At 48.4% G+C, this 11,112-nt stretch overlaps 1 protein-coding gene across 3 annotated transcripts in view; it reads left to right on the top strand.

Annotated features, from left to right (window-relative positions):
• The first annotated feature begins 1,645 nt into the window (after positions 1-1,645).
• Positions 1,646-11,112, top strand: part of KCNK10 (potassium two pore domain channel subfamily K member 10) — a 147,577-nt gene continuing 138,110 nt past the window's right edge. Inside the window, exon 1 of one of the 3 annotated variants that reach the window (XM_063651962.1) lies at positions 1,646-1,713. In XM_063651962.1, the coding sequence (XP_063508032.1) occupies positions 1,674-1,713 (40 nt within the window). In that variant the 5' untranslated portion in view covers positions 1,646-1,673. Of the gene's footprint in view, positions 1,714-4,315; positions 4,495-4,889; positions 5,396-11,112 lie in introns of those variants that run through there. The other 2 variants (XM_063651963.1, XM_054447761.2) reach the window with 2 other exon arrangements.

Below are 11,112 nucleotides of genomic sequence, written 5' to 3'. Positions count from 1 at the left end.
AGTTTTAGAGAAACACATTCAAATTGTAGCACTGGTTTTACCAAACAACTGTAACTTTTCTGTGTGTTTGAAAATTTTCAAAGTAAATAGTGGAGGGGAAAAGCAAAAATATTCTAGCTCCATCTCTTTAAAAAATTACCTGGGATTATAGTTTTGTAGTAATCCAGAGAGAGAAAAACACTTTAAAACTTGTTCTATAAGAAGAAGGACGGTAGCTCTGTACATTTTTGGTAAGATGTTTGGCACAATACTTTATAGGAACATAAAAATATTGTCCTAAGGGTTAAGATTTTAAATAGAGAAACTTACAGGGAAAGAGGATGCAGTTCCTGGTTATGAATCATGTCCATCAGCCTGACACTTTAATTAGAACTTCTTTGGAGTTTATAGTATATTATCCTCATTAATCCCCAATTAGAGGTTTGAGTCATCAAAATAAATCTGCAGGACTTACACACACAGAGTTCATTATGGAGCAGCCTAGCTTCACGCTTCCAGGTGTATGACATATGACACCCTCTGTCCTTTCACTTCTGATGTGTCTCTAGTTTTTCCAAGCCAAAAGCAGAGCCCAGGATTAGAGCAACATATATTTAAGGGTGTGTTTTTGCAGACGTCAGTTGGGACTAGAAAACAAAGGTAGGCATGCTTAAACGCTGAGACCAATGTGGAAACTTCACGAGGTGGGGGTAGGGGGAAGAAAATTTCTGGTGGGGCACGTTTAAGTTAACGTTAATGTATAACGCTATCAATTTTACTACCACTGAGTGGGTATATGAAGGGGATGTTTGCGTGTCTGTGTGTATGTGTGTGTGGTAAAGGAGTGTGTGTGTGTGGCGGGGGGTATTTTCACAAAATGACACGGAAACCTGACTGCAGTTCTTTTGGGAAGAGGACTTGGAGGTGTCTTGGGGGTGGGGAAAAGATGGAAGACTGCGATTTCTTCTGGACTTCAGGGAAGAAGGATGAAACCAAAAGGAAATAATCCAAGGCAGATTAATGAATTTAGTCTAATATTCGTGAATTCAAAGTAGATTCTAATCAGCCCATCTCCTCCCTCTTCTGTTTGCAGAACTGGCACTAAACAGGATTCCCCAACCTGCTTCATCACTCCCTGCCATTCGCTGTCCCAGGAAATTCTCCTGCCTCACCCCGGAATCCGTGTTCGACTCTTCTCTGGCTGAGCTGTTCATTGCCAGCCACCCCGAGACTCCCCACGCGGCAGGCATCGTCTCCTCCGGTCTCACAGCCACCTCGGGCTGGAGCGTGGGGAGGGGGTAAGGGAGCCAGCCAACTCGGGGAAACTTCGTTGCCAGAGATGACTGGGGTTTTCGGGCTTTCCCAGCCTTCCCATGCCGGGCCACACGGCATTCATTAAAGTGGTGGGGCAACTATTGCTGCGCTCCGGCCGGGCAGGTTTTGAGCTGCAGAGACCTGTGCCCGGCAGCAGCGCTTTGCCACCGAGTGCACCCAGGACGCGGTGGCCGCCAGCCCGGGTCTCCTGCTGGGGGACGGCGAGCGCAGGGAGACTTTGCGCCACGATGTTTTGTTTTCCTGCCGCAGGAACGCTAGGCAGTCTCCTTCCACCGGACTTAACCCGCCTGAAGCAATAGCCATGAAAGTTGCGGCGGCACAGAGGGAGACAGAACCGCTTGGCGCGGCATCTTTTTTGGATGTTTTTTCTCTACACAGACGACTTCTTTCTTTCCTTGGGTAAGTGAAGTCCAGCTTGTAAATAACCAAAGGGTAGAACCGAAGGGGATGGAAGGGGATTGCAGTAGCCCAAAGGGCTAAGTTTTCTTGGGAGGGGGGTCTCCTTCCATCTCCACTCCATGCAGTCCACTCCAAATACTCAGTTGAGGAGGAGTTGTGTTTGATTTCAGGCACGTTTTGGGAAACGGTACTGGGATTTATTTACCTAATTTTGGTGTATTTTTTTGGGGGGTGGGGGGCGGCGGGTAACTTGTTTCTGTCTACATTCTGAAAAAGGAGAATGAAAGTGGAGGTGAGAGAAAGCTCCAGAGGTTGGAGGTGGGGAAAAGAAGGGAGGGGGCGGCGTCCAGTGATTAAGCAGAGAGACCATCCCAAGGGCCAATGACTAGTGCAAGTCTTCAAGGCAGACCAGGAGCACTAGACACTGATCCTGCTCCCTACCCTAATAGAGTCTACCCCAACCTCCCCATCCCCAACCCTCCCCTTATAGCCATCCTGCTGTTGCCATTCTGGGGAAGGTCATCATTACTCACGGCCCCAAATAACTTTTAATGAGGACCTGCAACCTGTCTTGTACACAAGTGATGCTCAATAAATGTTTGTTTATTGGCCGAATGATGTTGCATCCTAAGGGTGCAGTTCCTGCCACAGGAATTTGCCTTGGACAATGAACTAATTCCCAGATGCAGACCCCAGAACACAACCATAGGTCAGTTCATTTTGCAAAGGAGGAGGGCCTGGAGGCTTAGAAAATATCGTATTTAGACCTTCATTACCCAAACGAGCCCATGGGACAGGTTCAGGGTCAGATTCATGGGTCCGGGGACTGGATGAGCTCACAAGGTTCTGGCATGGAGAGCATGGACCTTTGTGTCATACAAACTTGGGTTTGAATCCTCATATCGTGACCTTGGGAATGTTTCTTTATCTCTCTGAGCCTTGATCTTCTCATCTGTAAAAGGAGGCCAGTTACAGCTTCTGCAAAATGATGTAACAAAGATGAATGGAGAGGAAACATGAGATGGTGAGGGGGAATTCAGTAAATGTCAATCTTGCCTCCCCATGCTCTGAAGACTCAGGAGAGGGTATCTTTCTCTGCTGAAGCCCCTCTCTGACTCTGATGCAGGCAAAAACATTGTATTGCAGTGGCTGTGCTAGAGTCCAGCTGCCCGTGAACGGTTAAAGAGAAGAGCGCAGAGGGGAGGTTCGAAAGCCTTTCTTAGAAGCATCTCCCTCTGGACTTGAGAACAGAATTTACATACACAGTGGTGTCTCGGGGCGTGGCTGGGAGAAGCAGAGATTCCTTGTTTGTTTGATTTCTATGTCTTAGCCATCCTCCCAGTCCTAGTAGAGAGAGAGGCAAAGTGTGGTTACAGAGTCCAGGGAAGATGGTTCTGAAGCACCCGGGAACCTGCCTAAAGGGCTGAAGAGTCAGAGTAGCACCATCAGATTGGTACCAGTTTTGCCTGAATGGGGTTTGCAGAGAATTCAGGGCTCCAGCCTGGGCTGCCTGTGACAGCCCAGTGACAAAGCACTCACCTTTCCCACAGACCACAGCGGACCTCTGTACATCTTGCTCTTGGACTCAGAAACCTTGATGTGATAGTGAGGGATGGATGGTGAGAAAGATGCCGCTGACATAGGGCTCCCCAGAAGCCTCAAGGTGCCCTAGAGTGGCATGCAACTCAGAGATCAGCTGCTAGTGTGGGATTTTAGGACCCCAGCTGGCAGGCATGGGAATGAGCTGGGCAATTTCTATGCGTAAGTAAAGGCAACAACAATCTAACAGGACCTTATGGCACTAGATAGTAAGCGCCATGAAGGCAAGATCTCTGTTTTGTTCTCTGCCATACGGCCAGCACATAGCACAGCGATGGCACTTGGAAGGGGTTCAATATATATGTTGAGTGAACAACAAATTTTAGTAACCTTATCTGGAAGCCAGAGTAGGGGTTTAAACTACTTCCTATCCAACACTGCAGCATGCAATTCATGTCTTCATTTAGCAAGTATTTCTTGAGCATCTACTACGTGTAAGGCTCCGTTGCGAGGCATCCGAAGCAATCTGTCAGCATCATTCATGATGATACTCGGAGTGACCCGTTCAAGAGCACCTCAGCACCACCTGGCTTTTCTGGAGACTGAGGCCCCACCACAAACCCCTGTGGGGTTTCAAGCAGGGGCAGTGAGAGGGCATTAGATGAGTGCTCCAAGTTTAGCCCCTTTCCGGGAACAGGTCTGGGTCCCTTCGCATCTGCCCTGCTGGGTCCCAGGATCCCGGGGCCGCCGCTTCCGGGAGCTGCCGGGTCTTGGCAACTCCGCTTTCTTCCGGGGGCCCCCGTGCCTCTCTCAAGCCTCCTTTCCAGCCAACGACCAGCGGCCCCAGTCCGGCTGCAGGTAGCTGGGGAAGGGACCAAGCTGCGCCTGGGGAGCGAGCTTCCCCGGGCCGGGAGAGCGCAGCAGATGCGGAGCGGTCCCAGAACAAAAGGCTCATGGCTGGCACGGGCCTCCTCGGAGTGCGGCGGGGACGTGGGTTCGGGACTCAGGCGAGAGAGCCAGGCGCGGGAGGAATAAAAATGAAGTGAGAAAAGAGAAGGAGGGAGAGCCCAGGGTGAGAGCGGTGAGAAGAGGTGACCCGGTGGCTGAGGTCTGCGGCGGGGCCGCAGCGGCCCTTCCTCCGCCTCCTGCAGCGCCTTCCAGGCAACCAAGCGTGTCTCCGGCTGCAACTCCAGCAAGCGCGCCGCTGCCGCCTCCACGCCCGCCCGCCGGCCGGCCGAGCCAGTAAGTAGCGGCGCGCCCGCCGCTCGCTCCCCGCCCCTCCGCGGCTTCCCCGCCACCGCCCACCGCCTCCCGCCGCCCCGCGGGCAAGTCCGCGGCCGCCTCCTGCTGCCCCGGGCTGGGTGCCGGGGGCTCAGCACGCCTTCCCGGCTGGGCGCCTCGGTCCGCTGCTCGCTCTGCTCCCTCCTGCCGGGGCGCGGCGCCTGGGGCGCGCCACGGGGAGGGTCGCCCTCGCCGCGCGCTCCCCGGGCACCGCGCCACCCCTACATCCAATGGCTTTCGGGGAGCGGGAAGTGGGGGGCGTCGCCGGGGGCGAGGAGCCGCGGCCGGGGTGGGGCGTGTGCGCTCAGCGCGACCGAGCGAGGCTGACGTGCCCGCCCAAGCGCGCGCCCGGGAGTGTGTGTGCGGGTGTGTGTGTGCGGGAGTGTGTGCGCACACGCCTTCGGGGGCTGGAGTGACACTGCAGTGGGCTTCTCCCTAGCCCCAGCCTTCAGGCTGCTCAGCCCCTAACCTGCCGGCACCGCTTTTGGGAAGCAGCTTGGCTCTTCCATCTTCCCAAGCCTTCCTCTCCATCCTTTCATCCACCCCTCGCCGATCTTACTTTTTCTTTTACCCACGGGGCCGCGGCCGTCAACCCCCCTAGCCGGTGCAAACACCCAAGCCGTCTCCAGTTCTCCCCCAAGCTAATATTTTCCCACCTGTCTTTTTCTGGGGTTCCTCCACGAGCCAGTCCAAGGCTCCCCCATCCTCGGAAATTGTTTTGTTGGACTGCTAAACCGAGGCGTGTAAAGCTTGAGGACTTTATTATTATTTGGGTTCTTTTCATTTCTTCCCCTTCTGGGCAACGGAGCAATGAAATTTCCAATCGAGACGCCAAGAAAACAGGTGAACTGGGATCCTAAAGGTGGGTATTTCCTACTTTTGGCTGCCCTCGCCCTGCCTCTGTCTCCGGCGTGTGCGCGCTTCCTTGAGTGGAAGCACTCTTGCTTCTGGCAGCGTGTGTCCTGAGGCTGGGAAATGCGCCTGGGAACTGCAGCGCGGGTGGGAGGAGGGCGGAGGCAGCGTGGGTTCCGAACCCAGATATTGCCTGTCATTACCACATAATCATTGTCCCTCCTAGATTGTCTCCAGATCTATTTAGATAGACCAAGCCGACTGGTTGGAAATTGCAAGTGTCGGTATTTGCTTTTGACTTTGAGTGTGCGAGTGTGTATGTGTGTGTGTGTCCTTTGTTTCTGGTGATCTTTGTCTCTCTGGCAGATGGGTGGGGTGCCTCCCCCTGGACCTGGAGCTGCGCCGCATGCCCGGGTGTCCTCAGTGGGGAAGGTTTCCTGGTAGCAAGTGGGGCTCGAGTTGCAGCAGCCGTCCCTAGGGGTGGGCCCTTCTCGCAGGGCATGCAGAATAATGGAGCCCACAGGGCCTCCTGAGTCTTCGTTCAATCTTATTACCAAACCTAGCAGCTAGTTAGGCTCAGGTCAGAGTAGAAGCAGGAGGAAGGGTGGTTTGTGAGAAGGGTGGGGCTGGCAAGGCATAGGGGGAGGGGCACGAAGTGTGCCCGCCCAAGCAGTGGTGTGGTTTGCATGCTTTTACGAATGTTGGACCAGGTTTCATCCACGCAAAAGGGAGCGAGTAAGACGGATTTGTGTGTGCCTACCGTCGGCCACCGTGTCTGTAATTAGCATACAGATGTTAAGGCTCCAAGGGAATGATCAGTATGGGAGCAGAACAAGTTGGAACCGCGTGTCCAGTTGTGACAAGAATGCTCTTTAGCATTTCTTGTAGCTCATCTGACGACTGTGTCAGGCTAGGCAACGCCTCTGTGTGTATTGGGATTGAAATTTGTTTATTTGGGGTGCGTGTGTGTTTAATGTTCTTTATGAGCGCATTTCTTCTTTTTCTCCAGACTGGAAAGAAGAAAGCTTCTTATTTGTTGAGTAAATGTCTTAGGAATTGACTGGCTATTGAAGAGTGAGTGAAGAGATATTGTCTTTTTTAAACACCGAGGTTGTTACATCTTAAATACAGCCCAAACCTTCTATTTTGTCTCTACTTGAAATCTCTGGAAATATGGAGGTGTGCCTTTGCTTTTTTGGGGGGAGAATCCCTGAAAAGCATATTTGTTAAATACCTATTACATGCTAAGCACTGTCCTAAGCTCTGGAGATACAGTCAGAACAGGAAAGATAAAAGCTCTGACTTGGAGTTTACAGTGAGGGAGACAGACCTAAATCAATCATTGCATGGAGGAATGCAAAGTTTATGTATGCTCCAGGGAGAGCATCAGAGGTTTAAGAAAGTGTCTGATAGAAGAGATTGACAAGGACCAGAGAAGGCTTCCCTGAGGACATGACACTTGGACTTAGGCCTGGAGGATGTATAGGAGTTAATTGTCTAAGGAGGAGGGGAATTGTTGCAGAAGAGGGAACAGCAAGTGCAAAGGGCCTGAGGCAGAAGAGGTATGTGTATTTAATGAACTGAAAGGAGGTTGCCATGGCTACTGAAGAGTGAGTGAAGAGGTATTGCCGTTTTTAAACACCCAGGCTGTTATACTGTAAATACAGCACAAACCTTTCATTTTGTCTCTATTTGAAACCTCTGGAAATACAGAAGTGTGCCTTGGCTTTCTTTTGGGAAATCCCTGAAAAACGTATTTATCCCTAGCAGAGAGCAAGAGGGCTTGTGTTTTGAGATATGACTGGGGGATCCACAGGCGAGACCCCGCTCAAGCCCTGTGTTGTTGGAGGTGGGGTAGGGTTGTGGGGTTGGAAGAGTATAGTATTTATCTTAAGCCAATGAAGAGTTTCAAGACGAGGAGTGACATGATTTGAGCTAAGTGTCAAAACAAGTGCGGTGTGGCTCTTGTGGATATAGGGGACCAGATACAATGGTAGCAGGGGCCAGGGTGGTTGCTGTGGGCATGGAGAAGCGGTTGGAGTAGAGAGCTGTAGAGGACATGAAATCAACAGGCTTTGCATGAATAATGTGTGGAAATGAAGTGAAGGAATTGGAATGACTGAGATGGCAGCCAGGGCAGGACCAGTCTTGAAGGAAAGCTCCTGAGTTCAATCTAGGACTTGTTGAGTAGGACATGTCCCCAAGCCATCTAAGGGGTGTGTTAGGTGGGCAGTTGTCTAGATGCTGGGGTCAGGATCTTCAAGGAACTTTGGCATGGAGGGAGCACCGTGAGACTGATTTTGTGAAGCTGGCTTTGTGTTTTAAGGTACATTTCTGTGTGATCACCATTCTATATATTCATGTTACAGTGATGAACACAGACGAATTTTACACATTTTACAGCCTGACACAGTGAAGAAAAGCATACAAATAGCACCTTCAGTTACAACCAATGGTGCTAAAAATGAAAAAACCTCAATAAAAATAACAACATTTAATGAGCAACCATTGCATGCCAGGTGCTTTATGTACATTATTTCGTACAATTATTTTCACAATACTTATCTGATGGTATAAGTGTTATAGTCCCATTTGGCACTTGATTGCCATCATGATACCACTAACTGCCTTCCAGTGGAGTTGCTCTGACTTTGCGCACAGTTGTTCCCAAAGGCAGGGGTGACAGTAGTCTTTTTCTAGCCAGGGGATGGAGGTGGGAAGAGAGTGGGGAGTGAGGTGGCATATCTCTTATCTGTATAGAATTATGTGCTAGGTGCTCTTCTAATGCTTTACATGTGTTAATTTAATCTTCACAAACATTTTAGGAGGAAGGTATTATCCTAATTTTACAGATGAGTTAACTGAGGAACAGAGAGGTTGAGTAACTTGCCCAAAGTTGCACAGCTAGTAGGACAAGATTAGAATCTGGGCTCTTAAACACTCTTCAAGTCTGTATTTCTTATTGAGACTTTTGGCTTTTGCTTGGTAAGGTTCCCAAAGCTCAGGAAGTGGAGAAGCTTGTTGGGAGGAGGAAAAGGAGAAGAGAGAGGATGAAGAGGAAAAGGGATTGGAATAGAAGGAGGATAAAAGAGAGGAAGAGAGAGGAGGAAGGAGAAGAGGAGACAGTGACTCAACCTTACCCTACTCGTTCCTTTCTCTACTAACCTATTTAGACAATAATCTTTTCATTTCCATGTCTGATGGGCAAGTCAGTGACTACTGGACAGTGTTTGGGTCTCTATTTTGGAGGTTCTGGATTACACAGACCAAATGTGTTTAGCAGGGAAAAGATGAAGGGGAGCCCAGCAGTATTAGGGGAAAGTGGAGAGACAGTTCACATTACTTGGACTGTAGGATTTGTCTATTAACAGACATGACCCTTCAGGCGGAGGTGCTCTCATGGGTTGTGGAAGGCAGTTGTAATTATAATGTTTTTCTTACAACCTTATTACCCTACAATTTAATAGCACAAAATGAAGGTGGTTTGAGAATAGATTGGTTTGGATGGCATTTGGGTGGATTAAGCAAAGCATTGTCAAGAGGTGTAGGTAAAAACAAGACCCAAATGTAAAATGGTTCGTCTCTGGTGAGCTATGGCCTTCCTTCATATTCATGGAACAGAGCCTTCTACGAAGAGCGTTACTGTTTGTGTAGGACCTACCGCAAGTAGATTGGTTCTAAGTCTTAGCTTTCATAGCAGAATTTACGTGCACTTTAAATCATCAGCATCATTTGTTGATGATTTTCTGCTTAAAATTGGTATTTACTTGCTGCTTATGTGTATTAAGATCTTTTTAAAACCAGTAAGATCTGCAAATAGTATTCCTCTCACTAGAGGCAAGCAGATGAATACAGTGTAAAAAAACTTTGGATTTGGGGGCAAAATAATTAGGTTCTAAAAGCAGCTGTAGCAATACTTAGTTGTATGACTTTGGGCTGCTCATTTAGCTGTTCTGGGTTTCACTTCCCTTCCATGGAGAAAGGAGTCATTGCCTTTGTCTACCTCTTTGACTTTGTCTCTTCAACTTTCCCCATCTTGATCTGATCTTGGGGCCAGTTGGCTTCCTTTCATCCCTCAAATAGATCACACTTGCATCTGTCTAAGGGCCTTTGCGCTTGGAATTCCCACTGCTTATAATGCATTTCACATAGTTGGCTCCTTTCTGTCATTTGAATCTCAGCTCAAATGTCCTCTTGTTAGCAAGGGATTCCCTGTCTCATCTGAAAGACCTCTCCTCCTGTTCCCCAGTACCATCATTTTCTCTTATGTCACCTGTTCGATTGTCTTACTGGCACTTGTCGTGATTTGAAACCATCTCACTTACTCATGGGTCACATTTGATGCCAGCCTCCTTTACTAGCATATGAGGTGCATGAGCAGGGACTTTCTCTGTCTTGTTTATTGCCATAACCCCAGTACCCTGGAAAGTGCCTGGCACTCAATAACCCTTTGCTGAATGAATGGAAGTTTGGCAGGGTGGATTGGAGAGGACCGAAGGCTTTATGCTTCGTGGAAATTGCAGGACACCTCTAAGCTATAAATGGCAAAGTACAAATAAGGAGAAAGGAAGAATATCCCCAAATAGTGGCATATCAGAAAGGACACTGATATTCCCACTTCCTTGCAAGCTCCAGCTCGCTCTAAACCTTCAGTGGGCTGTTTTCCTTCTTTTCTCGTCTTTGACCAGAAGTAAGAAGGCTGAATAGAAGTGCAGTGAGGGGGGATGGGTGGACTGATCTAGCCTGCTAAAGATACGGTCAGTGTCCAATAAATAATTTGGCTCATATTAGCTATTGGAGTGTGGCTATTTTTAGGCACTTTAATCCACTTAAGAAAGAAGCAAAGCTCTAGGATTGGAGCTGGATTTTTTTTTTTAAATGCTGCACTTTTAGTGCACACTTTAATGCAAAATTCTGGAGAAGCCCATACCTTATGTGCATAGCACCTTTCAGTTTACAGAACACTTTTTAGGAATGATCTCATTTGTTCTTTAAACAACCCTATTTTTGTAGGGATTAGAGTCTTAGATTTACTGATAAATAAAGCAAGATGTAGAAAGGATAAATGATTTATGTGGGAGCCCAAAGCAACAAACAGGCAGAGCTGGGGCTACCCTAGGCCTTTTGATGCTTATGTCCATGACAGTTTCCTTCAAGCTTTCCTTCCTCCCAGCAACTTTGTTCATTCCACGCTCTCCTGCTCTTTGTTACTCAAAAGTGTGTTCAGAGGTTTCTCTGAGAGATTTAGAGGAAGCAGTCTCCCTGTTGATCAGTGAATCTTTAGTTGATGGCTATTTTCAGCAGGTTGTACTTATTGTACAGGTCTACACTTTCATTCTATGAGCTCAGGTGAAGACCCTTAGATCTTCCTTCTGCTGTACTGGCTAAAAGAAGATTTTGGTCTTTTGTGAATGGGGGCCATTTTTAACTTGCTGGGTTGCTTAAGTGCTAGCTTTATTAATGTGTTTCCAAACACACATTTGTGTAGCTTAGATTTCCTGGAAAGAAAATAATCTATTTTTGATTTAATATCCAATTTTCAGGAGATCAGTGTTCCAAACGGGATTTAAAATGTGCCAAAATCACCACAATTATCCTCAAAAGTACCAAGGAACAGTGTTCCAAAGACTGTCTTGGCCAAGATTTGGTTCAGGCTTCTTTTCCAGCAGTGTCTAAGGAGCTTCACCATCCTTTTGCCAATCCCAGTGATCACTGGGCTGAATTAAG

The sequence above is a fragment of the Pongo pygmaeus genome, chromosome 15 (genome assembly GCF_028885625.2).
Source record: "Pongo pygmaeus isolate AG05252 chromosome 15, NHGRI_mPonPyg2-v2.0_pri, whole genome shotgun sequence".
NCBI lineage: Eukaryota > Metazoa > Chordata > Mammalia > Primates > Hominidae > Pongo > Pongo pygmaeus.
This window is presented reverse-complemented; position numbering and strand designations above follow the sequence as displayed.